At 40.3% G+C, this 16,057-nt stretch overlaps 1 protein-coding gene across 1 annotated transcript in view; it reads right to left on the bottom strand.

Moving 5' to 3' along the window:
• Positions 1 to 463: 463 nt before the first annotated feature.
• The window catches only part of LOC149284274 (proteasome adapter and scaffold protein ECM29-like), a 51,044-nt gene continuing 35,450 nt past the window's right edge, over positions 464 to 16,057 (bottom strand). The window contains exons 30-49 of the mRNA XM_089496964.1: positions 11,852 to 12,019; positions 11,477 to 11,556; positions 10,221 to 10,326; positions 9,694 to 9,741; positions 9,356 to 9,477; positions 8,839 to 8,989; positions 8,263 to 8,328; positions 7,931 to 8,020; positions 7,683 to 7,749; positions 7,047 to 7,138; positions 6,897 to 6,963; positions 6,436 to 6,627; positions 5,051 to 5,265; positions 4,506 to 4,549; positions 3,657 to 3,849; positions 3,182 to 3,326; positions 2,887 to 2,992; positions 2,444 to 2,532; positions 1,435 to 1,506; positions 464 to 609 (exon numbers count right to left, since the gene is read on the bottom strand). Of these exons, the coding sequence (XP_089353090.1) occupies positions 464 to 609; positions 1,435 to 1,506; positions 2,444 to 2,532; positions 2,887 to 2,992; positions 3,182 to 3,326; positions 3,657 to 3,849; positions 4,506 to 4,549; positions 5,051 to 5,265; positions 6,436 to 6,627; positions 6,897 to 6,963; positions 7,047 to 7,138; positions 7,683 to 7,749; positions 7,931 to 8,020; positions 8,263 to 8,328; positions 8,839 to 8,989; positions 9,356 to 9,477; positions 9,694 to 9,741; positions 10,221 to 10,326; positions 11,477 to 11,556; positions 11,852 to 12,019 (2,259 nt within the window). The remainder of the gene's footprint in view (positions 610 to 1,434; positions 1,507 to 2,443; positions 2,533 to 2,886; positions 2,993 to 3,181; positions 3,327 to 3,656; positions 3,850 to 4,505; positions 4,550 to 5,050; positions 5,266 to 6,435; positions 6,628 to 6,896; positions 6,964 to 7,046; positions 7,139 to 7,682; positions 7,750 to 7,930; positions 8,021 to 8,262; positions 8,329 to 8,838; positions 8,990 to 9,355; positions 9,478 to 9,693; positions 9,742 to 10,220; positions 10,327 to 11,476; positions 11,557 to 11,851; positions 12,020 to 16,057) is intronic.

Consider the following 16,057-nt stretch of genomic DNA (forward strand, 5'->3'; position numbering starts at 1 on the left):
GTATTGTATTGATGGATTGCTGGCGTAAATCACATTTTCATTGCTCCCCCTATTGGCTGATGATGGCTCCACAGAATATTGAGGCTCCATTTTTAAATAATTGCACCACTTCTATGACTAAACCAGGTAGGAGCCCAATAGATCATAGATTTACCAATCTATCTAGTCCCATGACCAAAACAGCAACCTTTCTTTGGGTCTTCTTCAAAGCAGTTTTATTTTTAGTTTATTTTTTACCAAGGACTGATAGCAAAAATAAAACCGCAGCAAGGCGGCACGTGGATATAAAAATAGATGACAATGATAAAGAGAACATAATTCACGTAAATATTTATTTTAGGCATGGAATGATGCATGCTACAGAAGAGGTGGGATCTTGTGTTCATTGTTTTTTTCCCAGAGCAGACAGCTGTGTGTTTGGGACTGAAATGCAAAGGGTGCGTTTTTCTATTTATATCCTTTTCTATTTATAGTCTAAGTTCTCCAGCTTTTTCTTTAGTGACAACCCCTTTTCTCTGAGATCAGGCCTGTTGTCTGTTTCCATTGTGGATAATGATGCTATGAGTATGTTCTTGTTGTCTACGGTCAGGCATTTCCACTGTTCTGCATCTACAAATAGAATATCAAATTTGGAAATTTGGAGAAAAATAAAAAAAGCTAAATATACATTGTTGTAATTACTAAAGCTTTACCAAATTTCCAACTGAATCAAATTTAAGTTTTAGTTTCATTTTTGGACAACAAATTTCATTTCTTGCCCTTTCAGTTTGGATGAAGTCTGGATGGCTTTTTACATGAAATTTGTTGTCACTAACCATCATTCACTCTATCATGCTCTTTCTCACACACATACTCACACTCTCTCTCCGTCTTCCTACCTTCTCCATCGACCACCTCTGTGTTCCTGTCTTCTTGCCCGGAAGCTCCGCTTATCTCTTGGCTCTTCATGTCCTTCTGTCTTCTTTCTTCATCCACCTCTCCACACGTCTTCTTCTGCATCTCCGTGTATCAGGTACTTCTGCAAAAGGACGGAGCCTCTCCCCAATTAGAGGAACACTTAAGAGGCTGCCCTCATGGCTCTGTCTTTTTGCGGAAGTCATTTGACAGGTCAGAATAATGCAGACAGTCTTTTTCTCTCCATGAATTCCTTTTGTGGAAATGCCTCGGGAGGCCTGGTTCACGGAGCCGCAGATGAAGAAAGACGACATCGGGAGAGGAGGACAAAGGCAGAAGAACAAATAGGGGCAAGAGAAGAAGCGAAGCTGCGGGGTAAGGAGACCATCTGCTTCGTATTAGTTTATTTCATTGGGGGGTCCCTCCTCATTTGTACAAATTGAAGAAACTGGCAAATTTCGTAAGCATTGTAACTAATATGAATCCAGATGCACAAGTCTATGTATCATCTAAAAATGGTTTCTCTAAACATCAACTCACCTTCTAGTTTTTGAAGCAGTAGCTCTAATACCGACATTGCCTCTGTTCGTACTGATGAATAACTTTTATTTTCTGTAAATAACATAAAATGAAGTTACTGATAGCAATGGTCTATTGGCTATTTTTTATATATATTGGCAGAAGTATCGATGCTAAATACCTGGTCTTTGGAAAAAAGAAAAAAAAAAGTGTCTTTTTGATGTGTAAAGGATAAAATTAGGTTTCATAGCAGAGTCGGTTGGGTTTATTTACTAAATGGAAAGGTGACAGGAGCATTGTGGTTTTAACTCCCATATGCCACTATTCATTCTGAAGGGTCAATACTAGTTTCTATAATTAGGTGTTCTGAGCTGGCCCTGCATAATATTGTGAGCAGGGCTCTCTCCACCTAATGTATCGGTTTGTCTTAGTCTGTCAATTCTCGTCTTGTCATACCCCTTGAATATATGTACCGTATGAAGCGCTGCTTAAATTGTTGGCGCTATATAAATAAAAGATAATAATAAAATTCAACGTGTAAGGCTGACAAAATCTTGGCGATTTAACTACACATTCTGTAGGGCCAGCAAAGCTCTCCCTGTAGCAGAATTTCTCTGGGGTTGGACCTCCATAGTGAAGTGATAGAGTTAAAACCACAACTATCCTATCAACGATCCCATTAGTGATGCAGACCAAATATCCGATGAGGCAAGGAAGGGACTGGTAAAGATTGGAAAGTAAGCACCTGGGACATCATTGAGAAATAGGAGAAGTGCAGTAGCAAGAACTTGGCCATAAGCACGTGTGGTGTACAACAGGCGTAACAATAGACACATTCCTATCTGCATGAGAGTCATGTCATAAACAATCCCAAAGCATTTTCATCCTCTTACATGTTTTGTAATACTTCCTTTGCAACACAACTTTTGTCAGAATAGTTTCAGAACTAAAGTAACAACTTGGCCCTACACATGTACTGTAAACGTGAGAAATAAGAGAATGCAGTTCCAGTCAATCTTGGCAGACATACCAAGAGAATGTGCTATTGCCGGACACGTTTCTGTAAGGATTTCTGTAAGGGCAGCGCTGTCTGAGTGTTCCTTTTCCAAAAGCAGTAACCTGAAACATAACGTGGTTTTGTCATTTTGCCAGTAAATAATTATAAACAAGCGCCTATCGAGGTTTCAAGTTCAAGGTTTAGCAAAATTGTTTTCAAACATAACTACTACTTCTCTGAATATATAGGTCTGTTTCCTAACCTTCTTGTGGTTCATTCTGCTTTAAGAGAACAGATGCACCCCATCTCCAAAAACAATGTAAAAAAACCACTCAGGAGTGACATGTCACTGAGAACAGGAATCTTCTCTGACTTTTTATTAAGAAAAGAGTAAAAGTATTCTAATGGTCAGTAACTAAAGCAAATTATAATTCTAACTGTGTTACAAACAAATGGGCTCGGAATCAGAACCTTACCCTTGAAAGTATGTATTCATGGACTGAAGGACTGCCTGTTGGACCTTCCAAGTGCTGAGTTTCAGTCTTCCAGACATCAGCTTGCACACCTCAAGTCTGTAGCAACCTGTTGCGGCAATAGTAAAAATAGCTTTTATTTTATTATACCCATTCCTGCAAGTGTTCAGTACTTTTTATGTCACGCTTTCTCCCGAGTAGCTCTCTTTGTTTCAATCATATACTTTTTTTTTTAGGTATAAATCATAAAGCAAGGGTACCAAACACCAAAGGGCTGACTCTATTCCACATAACTCACGTTGTGTTTCAGGGTTTCTGGGCCAGGCTTTTCCTAGCGTTGAGAAGGCACACAATAGACATTCCATATGCAACTCCTTTATCTTATCATCCTCATTTTCATCATCGTCTTTAGGTGAGCGGGCTCCCATTGTTTCCAGAGAAGTCTAGATCAAATGATGGAGAAGATCAAAAAGACACTAGTTAAAAAATATTGTCTCTGTGTATCAGAACATTAAGTTGGCCATAGGAAAGTATAGGTGCTGCACAATTTGAGGTGCTGAGGTTTCCTCTAATGGTCACTGGCAGCATCCACAAATGCCAATATAACTAGGTAAATCAACCAATAATAATATTTTATCTTATGATGTAAAAATTTAATTTGATGGAGATGGACAATGACTTGCTTTTTGACAGCAAATGTATTTTCCTTTTAACCGTCGACAAATGTTTGCTTATTTTGTAGTTTCCAAACAATGCTGGTGCATTCGTAGTACCTTTTCTATGAGCGGAAATAAGAGATCTGCTATGTCACGAAAGCGGTCCACCTTGGTGGCTTCCAGCACATTGGCGGCACACTTTAGCGCGCTTATCTTGTAGCTGACATTTTCCTTGCGGCACTCCTTTAGCACGGCCTGCACTATCTCATCCACGCTTGGCTGATCAGGGGTGGGCGCTTGCAACTTCTCGCTGGAAAGGGAAGACAATCACGTTAGACAGTCACAAAGCCTAACTGTTCTAGCCCAACTATCTATATCCATCTACCTACTCTGTTGGTGGAAAACACATTTGCTGATGGCATTGCACTTCCATCTAATCTCTTGATTTATGTGCGCTGCTTAGAGATGCACCAACACTCCTAAAACAACCACTACTCAATGACACTGATTAGAGAAGGATGCCCCTTCTTGTTCTGTGGGGAATTTGTATTTTTTATTTATTTATTTTTTCTATTTTAATTCCATGGCTCTGATGTTTTTTAATCACCCTGTCTCTAGAAATTATGAAGTTGCTAGTTCCTTTAGTGTTACACCTTATATCCAGAGGGAGGCACAAACACACTTACTTTCGTTCTACCACCTATGGTTACTTTGGATATAAACAAACCAATTCCTTTACTATCCAAGGGTGTAAGAAATCTTGTATCTCCCACATGAGAGATACACGAAAAGGTAAATTTACATTAAAAAAATTAAGAACTAAGGAGAAGCATGCAGGAAATCTCTTAAAAATTTAACAGATACTGGGCATCTATTTACATTTTATTTTCCATAGTGGTGAACAATAATTCACATGCCTAAAGCCATTGTGCAGAAGATGTGCAGACAGAGTGTATAAATACAAACCTGCAAGCTGAAACAACTGTTCCAATAGCTTTTAACAATTCTTCCTGGAAGTAAAAAAAAAAACCAAAATAAAGAAATAAAATAAGAAATAAAATGTCATGGTATCCTAAGATGAACACGTGTATGTACACAGACTTTTATGCTATTTGTTATAGGTTGATCAGGTGCCAAATATATCTACAGTCTCTAGATTGTTTTATATTAAAATGTGAGAAAACATGGCTGTCCCATAAAAAAGGTATTTATTTTTTTCATTATATTTTGTGCATAGTATGAGGCCAGACCACAGTATTACATCAGACTAATTTAGCTATATGCTGTATGATAAATTGTGCAACGTACTTTGAGCTAATGAATATTTAAAATTATACACAGATACATTGCTGTCACGACTTAATCTCTATCATTTTTGTTTTTTATTATGTTCTGGATAAATGTTAGTGTAGTATAAAAAAAAATGTGATAAGTACTTGTCATTCTAAAAGTGTACGCAATTGTTGAGATTATGCAAATAAAATGGACTTTGTTTATCGTTAGGATATTACCTTTCCAGCCCACGTTCTTCCAGGCAGACCCTGTAGAAGGGCATTGATCACCAGTCCCAAGTGAGGAGGCACAAGGGAACCCGTTTGCTGTTTCGCAATTGATGCCATGGCAGCTGCTCCCTGAGCTTTCATTTTCCAAGAAGGTGACTGCAAAGCTTTCTGGGTAATACTGATCAACTCCTTCATGTACAAACGAATGCCACCACTGATGCTTCCTTGATTAATAAAAAAAATAAAATAATTAAACGTAAAATTACATGTTAAGAATGACATTACAGACTACATAAAAGAATACTAACACAAGACTATAGACGTCACCTACTCATTAGACCACAAAGCCTAAGCTGGCTCTCCATAAGGCATAATTCTACTGGTGAGGTGTATTGCAAGATGAATTACAAAAATTCACTATTCGCTCATCTTGCAGGACATACTCACTAGGGCTTGCCCTGCATGCCAAATATCGCAATGTTGGGCAGCTGAAGTGTCTGTCTTGAAGACATAAACCGAAGAGGATCAATTAAATATTTCAGCCTTGTTATGATCTACACAAGGGGAAGGCATGCAAACAAACTATAGGTGTTCAATGTTTCATATAGGTTAAGCTACTCAACCACACTGATTTAGAACATTAAAGGGCATAAGAACATTTTAAAGATGCCTAGAATATTTGAAGCGTATTTTTTAAATGATTGATAAATACCGAGTAATGCCTTAACGCCTTAAGCTGCATAAGTCTTTTTATAACCAAGGACACTATTTGGGAAAGTTGATGGGTTCGTGTTCTAGGAGGCTCATGATATTTTATTTATATAGTGCCAACAAGTTATGGAGTGCTTGACAGACTAAGACAAACCGATACATTAGGTGGAGAGAGTCCTTAAAATCTTGAGGGAATGGGGTGACAGACATAAGGCACAGAGAAAGGTGAGAGGTATTGTGGGGGGCTGTATAAGGGAAGTTCCAGCAACTAAGATGGTGTGCTTCTGAAGAAGCGAGTCTTAAGATCATGAATGTTGGGAGGGAGGGTAAAAGCTTGACGGTTCGGTAGATTCCAGAGATACGGGGCAGCACTAGTGAAGTCTTGTAGAGGGGAAAGGGAAGAGGTGATGAGTGAGGAGAGCCTTAGCCCATGGAAAGAATGTAAAGATCAAGTAGGGGAGTATTTTTTTTTAATTTTTTTTTTATGAGGGCTGAAATGTATGGCAGAAATGTATGGAGGAGCAGTGTCATGGAGGGCCTTATTTGTTAGTACAAATTCTTAAGGTGATAGGGAGCCAGTGGAGGATTTTGCAGAGTGGGGAAGCAGAAGAAGAGCTGTGTGCAAAGAAGGTAAGCCTAGCAGCAATATCTAGTTTGTTAAGCTATGCGACCAACATGTGTACCTGGAACATTTTCCTGCCACACTTCTTTCCAAAGATTGGAATCTTCTTTATCACCTTTTTCTTCATCAGAAACTTCATGCATTGCAAGGAAAGCTAAAGGCAATACAACTGCAGAGTGGTTCTTCAAAACATCTGGACTGTAGCGACTGATGGCATGGACTGTTAACGTACAACCAGTTCTGTATGCTGGCTCTTTAATGGAGTACAAAAAAGTGTAAATTAAATACATATGATAAATGCATGCTTTAAATATCAGTGGGACTATCCAAAGTGCTTATTGTAGAGACCCACCTTTCATTAAGTTTCATAATATGGTATGTATTAAAAAAAGACGCTATTCGTTTTGTAGGAAAACAAACTAAACAAAAACCAAAAACATAAACAGACGGCATTCAGTCCATTGTCTGGTCTTTTATTGCGTTACTGACAAACGGCAATGTGTATGGTAGAGTTGATCTTACCCTCTTTCTCCATGTACCAAGCACACATTTTCTGTAGTAGTTTCTCTGTACTGCTATCCCTTGCCGTCTGTAAGAATTGAAAACTAAATATTATCTTATTACGAATTAAAAATATAAAAAGGAAGAATTATCCAGAGAAAGAAGACTCACCCGAACTAAGTGGCCCAAAGCAGCGGCATAGGACTTCTGCACCACGCTATTGCGATCATTTAGTCCATTTAATAATGCACTCATAAGTTTGCCTAGGCAAAAACAGAAGAACATCTATTGAGCAAAACAGTAAATATACTATTTAAAAAACCCTAGAAAGAAAAAAAAAATCATAACCAGGCAATCACCAGAACTGATATTATATTTTAGAACACGCATGCATAATTCTCCCCATTATATTGTGCTTGTACCCCATTTAACCCCTACCTAAAGTAAATATCAGTGGATTCCTACTACAGGCTTCACATATCGCTTAGCAGTAATAAATTATATGTTGCCTGGATTAACTAGAAAAATATGAGACGTTCCCAGGTCTGATTACAGCACGCTTGAGAAAACTTGTATAAGGATTATTTACCTTATATAGGCTAGAGTTAAAAGAGACCATAGGAACATATGCTAATGCGATGCACACCATTTCTCTGGGCTAAGTCAGCACAAAATTTAAATCTATCGCTACGGATCATGAATGGGTGTAATATTTTGTGCTGTTCTTTATTAACCATAGCAAGTGCTACTCAACCAGTCTGATTCAAATAGATGAGACAACGTATTGTGCACAAAGTCATAACATACCAGAGTAAGGCATCAAGTTTTGAGGGCATTGTGTAGTTAAAGATACAATGACACTGGCACATCCACCCTAAGACAAAAGAAAATTCATGAAAAAGAAACTTTATACTGTGTACGTGCAAAAAGCTTACAAGTTGTCCATAAATAGGTTTGTCAGGATTGACTAAAATATATTACACTATGATAGGAGCCTAGAAAGAAAAAAAAATGGTTTAAAAGGGTGAAAAGCCTTCACACCATGGAATACGCACCTTAGTACCTAGGCCAAGTCCACCCCTGATCAAGTCACACAATCTTGGAACCAGCTCTGCCAGGACAGGGGCATCCACATGCTGTATACACTGAAGGGCAAAAGCAGGAGTATAGTGAATGTCCTAACCAACTGTGGCACCGAGTACATGGACAGTAATTATCTGTATGACCATTTAAATGGAACACTCTTCTACCATATTCATTAAAGTGCATATGATGGCTGGAGTGTCCCTTGAAGGAGAATTCCAGAAAAAGTATCACAATTTCAACACAGCCAGGACAAAAATATCTACCTGAATACATATATTTTAAAAAGAAAAAAAGATATTACCATATTTATTGTTTCCATCATTGGAGAGGACTTGGCGGCACTCAGTCTTGCACTGTCCATTGCAGCCTGCATATAAAAGGAAAAAGAAGAAAAAATGTAATAAAGGAAATGTTGTTCAATGTCTTGATTTGAGGATTCTCCCTGACATTTAAATTAGTACTATTTAGATCTATTTAAATATACACTCCAGCCACCATTGTATATCACCTTTATAGTTTTTCGTATGAAAATGCACATAGGCATTCATCACTATCCCAATCAAAAGTGCTGCACATTTTTAATGCCCCTTCAGATTCATTTACTATAGTATCTTCCTTCCTTTAATATAGTGATTGAATACTAAGTGGGAAATGTAAAATGACAGGCTGCGTGCATGTATTCATCGTCCATTGCGTGGTATTATACACATATAAGATAAGATTCAGATGTCAGCTTCTTGTCTAGTGTCATAGATCATAATACATAATCTCAACTGGCAATCAAGGTCATTGTGAAGGCCATAGTAATGTGCAAATAATTAAATAATACTGAATACAGTAAATGTGTATACTTCTACACAGTAATATTTCTGCTCACCTTCTCTTGATCCGTCGCTCTCAGACTGAGGTAGTTGAGAACTTGAGGTTCCAGGACGCTCAAGGCCTCTAACAACGCAGGGATTAGTTTTGGAGTATGAGGCTTCAACAATTCCCCAGCACTTTTGCTGATTTTAACAAGCGTGTTGACACTGCGATGCACACAGAGAAATGGCATACAAAACGTTATACAAGCATTCGTATAATTCATAGGATATATATAAAAAAAAAATAGCTAACTAAAAGGGGTCTAAGCAAGAATACGGCCCTAATACTGGTAGACGTACAGAGACCAGACAATAAACACAAGACATTTTTCAGTCTAATGTTTTGAAAATAAAATGGTTTCTTTGTGATGTTTTAAAACTACAAATTTATGTCTACAAATCATCACATCTGAAACTTTGCATGGGTTCAGCTAACATTGTCCACTTCTTCTCTTATCTCTGTGGGAAACCTACTGAGCAAAAGGAAATTGGCTACACAACAACACAAGAGCAGAAACCAGGGTGGATTACCTTAGTGCCCTGACTTCGGTGACCGTGCTCATCATTCCCTTGTCCAGGAGACACGGCAAAAGTACGGCGATTGTCTTTTGGCCTGCGGCTCCTTTGCTGGGATCACACATCCTTATAGAGACCTTTAAGAGACAAATGCAGATAAGGGATTATAAGCATTAACCCTACTTATATTTTATCAGGTAGGGTGGGCTTATAGATCAACAATGGAAAGGGGAGTTGGGAGTGGGCAGTTAGACATTCTAAGACTACAGGCCACCATGTTTTTCTGGTTTCATCAGTATTTTTTTTTTTTTTTTTAACCCTTTACCTTTAACCCCTTTACCCAAGGCATTTACCTTGCTCAACGTTTTCACAGCTAGCTCTGCAGCTTTCCGGACAGATTCCTGGTAGAAAAAAGGCAAAGACGACATGTTATGATATGTAATCACACAAAAGCGGAGCACACAACCAATGCAATATACCCACAAGACACAAAGAAAGGGGGCCCCCTGGACCAATAGGAAAGGGGGCCATTACTGCTGGCCAAAAGCCCTACCCCACTAATGGTGTCCAGTGTCTTTATTTGGGGGGAAGGTGGGGGTTAATCTTGGCTATGGGCTTAAGCAGTCAAGGTATCATCTTATTAATATTGCTTTCAAGGCCTGCTCTCAGAGGTCTGCTAGAACAACCATGAAGGCAGCTCGCAGGTGCTTAAAGAATAATGTCAAAGACACTAACGGAAGAAAATATGTCCTTAATATATTTATATAGAGCATAACTTTTCTTTACCAAAACTATATGAAATATTTCAACAAACGTCATTTATCCCCAAGCAGAAGCCGATATAACAAACACAAATGCAGTGTAATGCGTGCAGTCTTACCTTTATATCATCCTGGACTCTAAACAGAGTCTCCCATATCTCAGGAAGCCTGTCTACAACATCATCCAACTGCCGGCCACGTAGCAAGTCATTAAGTGCTAAACAGCTGAAATAAATCATTTTCAGAAAACGTGATATTTATTAATATGTGTACAGGCTCAATAGATTTGCTTATATGCCAATAATACATATATGACTTTGTCCTATGGAATTGTAAAACATGTTAGGGGGGTATTATATTTTGGTATAGGCATAGGGGGGGAAATGTATCTTAATGATTCTATGCATCCTTAAGGACAGAAATTTAGAAACAGACAATGCTGAAGATAGACAGATACGAGGTCATCATAATTTAACGTAAGTGCCAAGAAATAAAATGAAAGATTCTTCACTCAGAATGTAGGACATGGGGTGCGTAATATATATGAAGCCCTAAGTCAATACTTCCAGAGAAATCATCGTCATACCCATTAAGTAATATAAAAGAGGATAAAGGGGATGTTACCGTCTTTAAGGTGCATTACTAGACTACTAAAAATGTGAACTGTAGTGCATGGAAACAGCTAAATAATAGGTTAAGTTCTGAGACCAGACACTGGTAGGCAAAACTAAGCAGTCTACCATCAAGATAAAAGTCGGAAAGAACCAATATTAACATTGAGTACCACCTACAACAGTAGTTAGAATGAAGAATTACAAGTCAAGTTATAATAGCTTTACGCACACATTATAAAAATTACACACATCGATGTATACTTTGTGGACACAAATACAAAAGAAGCAAACTAAAACTAATGTGGTATAAGGAAATAAAAACTAATAAAATGGCATTCAATTTATAAAAGTGAGGGATCGGTGGCATCATTTATAGAGTACAGATGCCAATAAAGCCTACAAAAATGCTACTAAAATGGCTAAATTGGAATTTTTTATTTTTTTTTTTTAGGTATGGAAGCAGAAAAAAAACCAAAGGCTTGGAAATAGGAGATTCGGCAAGTGAGGACAGGAAAAAAAAAAGTAGATATTTTAAATATTTTTTTCTTTTGTTCCCACCAAGGAAAAAACTGGTGGCTGAACCTCTGTAGGTGGATTTTACAGAATCAACATAAATTACTATATTACTATTACCTGATAATATACGTACGCCTGTGCAGTCTACTATCGAATGTGAGGAAAGGGATGGACCCTTCAGCACAAAACTATACTGTATAACCCATTCAAAAGCTGCGGCTGTTTCAAGCTTCATTTCATTTTACCTTGACTCACGGATCCTCCACATATTGCTTGTCAAGTTATTTATCAAGTCTTGCAGAATCTCAGACAAATATTTATCTACCTGTTAAATAATAATAATATAAAAAAAAAAAAAAAAGACAGGACTTAACTAGTATGCAATATAAACCCAGAATATCACACAATATTTCATTTTTACAAATATAAAAACACAAATCTGACATAGGCAGTCTTAAAAAAATCCTTACTTTAGTACATGCTAGTATATATATATAGGTGTGTAACATATTCAGCACAGAACAGGACATAAGGGTCTTTTCAAACCATGGAAAACACAGCAACACCTTGAAACTGAATATATAGAGAATATCATTTTGTTTCTCGCAGCAGGTTCTTACGGTTGTCTTGTCTGTGACTAGGGCGTTCCATATGCTGGTCATCGCCTGACGAATTCCAGTGTTGGGGTCAAACTGATAACGATATAGACGTGGAACCAGTTGGGGCAGGAATGGAGCAAGTTGCTCTCCAGCTTTGTCAGCTATCACATTAAAACCAAATGCAGCACCCTAAAAGGAAAATAAGTGTAGCGGTCAGTTTCATTATTTTGAAACACTTAACCATAGTAAGCAACACAATGCAAAGTCACGCGGGCCTAAATAAAAAAAAAAAACGGAAATTTTTTACTTACCGTAAATTCCTTTTTCCTTAGTCCAGTGGCAGTACAAGTGGGAAGTAATCTTACTCGGGACAAGTAGAACCTAAAAGTGAATAAACAGTTAAAATATCCGAAGCCCCTCCTCCTTACCCATAAAAACCGGCACCTCTCCAAAGATGGCAGTTAGTAACAAGACACACAGAAATGGATGCAAAGTAAAGTTTATTCTCAACGAAGGGAGGGAAATCTGTACTGCCACTGGACTAAGGAAAAAGGAATTTACGGTAAGTAAAAAATTTCCGTTTTTCCTGTCATCCAGTGGCAGTACAAGTGGGATGTAACAAGATCCCGGAGAAGGGGGGGGGGAAATGCCTAGGAGACAACAGCTCGAAGCACCTTGCGCCCGAAATCCACCGCAGAGGAGGAAAAGACGTCTAGCCGGTAATGTTGTATAAACGTATTGAACGAGGACCAGGAAGCCGCCTTGCAGATCTCTTCAGGAGAAGCCGAAGCCTTTTCAGCCCAAGAAACAGACATGGCTCTAGTGGAGTGAGCCCTAACGGGACATTGAAGCAACTCGCCCTTGGCCTGGTAGGCCATACGAATGGTGTCAACAAGCCATCGAGAAATGGTAGCCTTTGAAGCCGCCTTACCAGCAGAATGACCAAAAAAATTGACAAAAAGGTGGTCGGTGGTGCGGAAGGATGAAGTACGCTTGAGATATATGTCCAAAGCCCTTTTAACATCCAAGGAGTGCCATTTACATTCTTCCGGGGAGGAAGGAGACGGAAAAAACGAGGGAAGAACCAATGGTTGATTGATACTCGCCCTGGAGATGACCTTTGGAAGAAACGAGGGTTTCAAATGCAACACGACCTTGTCCTGATGGAAAACAGTGAAATCCGCCGAAGACGAGAGGGCTTGAAGTTCCCCCACTCTCTTGGCTGAAGTAATCGCCACCAAAAAAATCGTCTTGAGGGAAAGGATCTTCAATGAAACTTCCTCCAATGGTTCGAAAGGAGCCGAACAAAGAGCCTGCAGGACGAGAGTAAGGTCCCAGGTAGGAAAAGGAGACCTTGACGGGGGACGCCGAATGGTCGCGGCTTTAAAGAAACGTCTTACTAGAAGGTGAGAGGCCAAGTCTGAAAGAAAAAAATGATTAAGTGCCGAGACCTGACCCTTTAAGGTAGAAACACTGAGACCTGAATCCAAACCATCTTGCAAGAACTGCAGAATAGAGCTGATATTCTGAGGGAAGACAGTCAAACCTCGAGCAGAGCACCACAGAAGAAATTTTTTCCAAATACGAAAATATATCCTGGACGTAGAGCGTCTCACAGAATTCAACAGAAGATCAGAAAGGTCACCGTCAACACCTTGGTTCCGCAGAATCATCCTTGCAAAAGCCAGGCCGTCAACCGAAACATCCGAAGGAGGTCTGGACGAAGCTCCCTGTTGTCCAACAAAGGCTCTGACGTCGGAAGTTCCCAGGATGCCAAGGTAAGTTGTCTGAGAAGGGCAAACCAACTTCGACTTGGCCAGTAAGGTATGATGGCCAAGACCCTGGCCCTGTCTGAGCAAATCTTTTGGAGAATTCTCGGGATCAAGGCTACCGGAGGAAATATGTAGGCCAAACGGAAATTCCATTGAATTGAAAGGCCGTCCAGAACCTGAGGAGAATCCAGCCTGTTGAGGGACGCAAAAACCGGCACTTTCCTGTTTTTTCTGGTAGCCATCAAGTCTATCTCCGGGAGGCCGAATCTTGCCACCAAGATGGAGAAGGTCTGCGCGGTCAGGGACCACTCCGCCTGAGACCACTTTGCTTGGCTGAGGTCGTCCGCAATAAGATTGTAGCAGCCTCTGATGTGGGTTGCCGAGATGTCCTGCAGATGTTGTTGGGACCACTTCATTAAAACAGAGCACAGAATCTGAAGCTTTCGTGTTCGCGTTCCTCCTTGCTTGTTTATGTAAGCCACTGTCGTAGCGTTGTCCGACTGGATTCTTACAAAACGACCCTCTACATGGGGCCTGAAAGCCATGAGGGCCAGAAGGACTGCCTTTAATTCCCTGTAATTTGAAGACTGATGAGAATCTTCCGGAGACCAAATTCCCTGCCTGAAGAGGCAACCTAAATGCGCCCCCCAGCCGATTCTGGAGGCATCCGTGGTTAGTTATCCAATGTCGGGGTTGGAACGAGAGACCCCCGGAAAGATGGGTTGATTTCTTCCACCAGTTCAGCTGAGATAGGACTTGGCGTGATATTGTGAAGATTGCGTCTAAGTCTTCTTCCCTTCTTGACCATTTGGAAAGGATCTGCCACTGTAAGGGACGCAGCTGAGACTTTGCCCAATGGACCGCAGGGATGGACGCTGTAAGAACACCCAGGACACTCATAGCCCTTCTGACAGAGCAGGTAGGATTCCTTTGAAGAAAGGAAATTTCCTGTCTTATCTTCCTGATCTTTGATTGCGGGAGGAAGATGCACTGGGAAACTGAGTCCACCATCAACCCCAGGAACTGGATCCTGGTGGAGGGAAGGAGATTGGATTTCTCCTTGTTGATGATCCAGCCATGTTGTTCTAGAAAATGAACCGTGGTGTCCAAGTCTGCCAGAAGTTTTTTTGTAGAGTTGGCCTTGATGAGCCAGTCGTCCAAGTATGGTATGATAGCGACACCCCGGAGTCTTAGGCTTGCCGTCAATGGGCACAGGATCTTGGTAAAAACTCTTGGAGCCGACGAAAGACCGAATAGGAGGGCTGTGAATTGAAAGTGATAAATTCTCTTGTTTACTCGAACCGAGAACCTGAGGAACTTTCTGGACGCGTCGGCCATAGGCACATGAAGATAGGAGTCTTTTAAATCCAGTGTAACCATAAAATCTCCTCTTTGCAGAATATGAGTGACAGATTGGAGGTTCTCCATACGGAAATGTTGATAGCGTACACAACTGTTGACCCTCTTTAGATCCAAAACCGGACGGAATGAACCGTCCAGCTTTGGAACCAGAAAGAGACGAGAGTAGACACCCTGGAATCTGTGACGAACTGGGACCTTCTCTATGACTCCTTTCTGTAGCAGCGTGAGGCATGCTGAAAACAGGGCTACATTTTTGCTTTCCGCAGGATATGAGGAGATGAGAAAGCGGCTCAAAGGAGGTCGAAAAAACTTGATTTTGTATCCCTCCGCAATGATCTTCCGAATCCAAATATTTTGAGTGGTCTGCTCCCAGGCGTCTCTGAACCATAGCAATCTTCCTCCTACTTTGTCAGAACTTCCTCTTTTCTTGCTTACCAGGACGTTCTTGGAATTTCCTATCTCCGTAGGGACGACGAAAATTCTGAGAGCGGGAAGACTGGAAAGGTCTGGCATTCCGATAAGGGTATTTACGATTCCACTTGATCCTTCTAGCGGAGCTCCAAACAGCTTTTTCCTCTCAAAAGGTAAATCACATAAAGAGGCCTTGGATGCCGAATCCGCTGTCCAGGATCGTAACCACAGGGCTCTTCGTGCCACTGAGGACAATCCCATAGTTCTGGCCGATAATTTAAGAGATTCATGAGATGAATCCAACAAAAAACTATTGGAGAGCTTTAACCTGTTAAGGAGTCTGGAAATCTCAGAATCTGAGTCATCGGAGAGACATTCTCCCAAGGCGTGAATCCAAATATTCTGGGCTCTAGCCACCGCTGCGCTGGCCACCGTTGCCTTACACTGCGAACCTGCAGCCTGAAATATGCGCCTGCACGAAGTTTCTGCCCTTCTATCCATGGGGTCTTTAAGACCTGACACCCCTCCAATTGGAATGGTCGTCTTTTTGGAAAGTTGTGCAATTTGGAAGTCCACTTTAGGGGGATCATCCCATGTGTCTTCCCCTTGAAGTTTAAACAGTTGTCTGAACTGTTTTGAAATAAAGGCTCTTTTACCTGGGTGCTTCCATTCTCTTTCCATA

The sequence above is a fragment of the Sceloporus occidentalis genome, unplaced genomic scaffold (assembly GCF_023333645.1).
Source record: "Sceloporus occidentalis isolate IW3139 unplaced genomic scaffold, rSceOcc1.0.p SCAF_96, whole genome shotgun sequence".
NCBI classification, from domain to species: domain Eukaryota; kingdom Metazoa; phylum Chordata; class Lepidosauria; order Squamata; family Phrynosomatidae; genus Sceloporus; species Sceloporus occidentalis.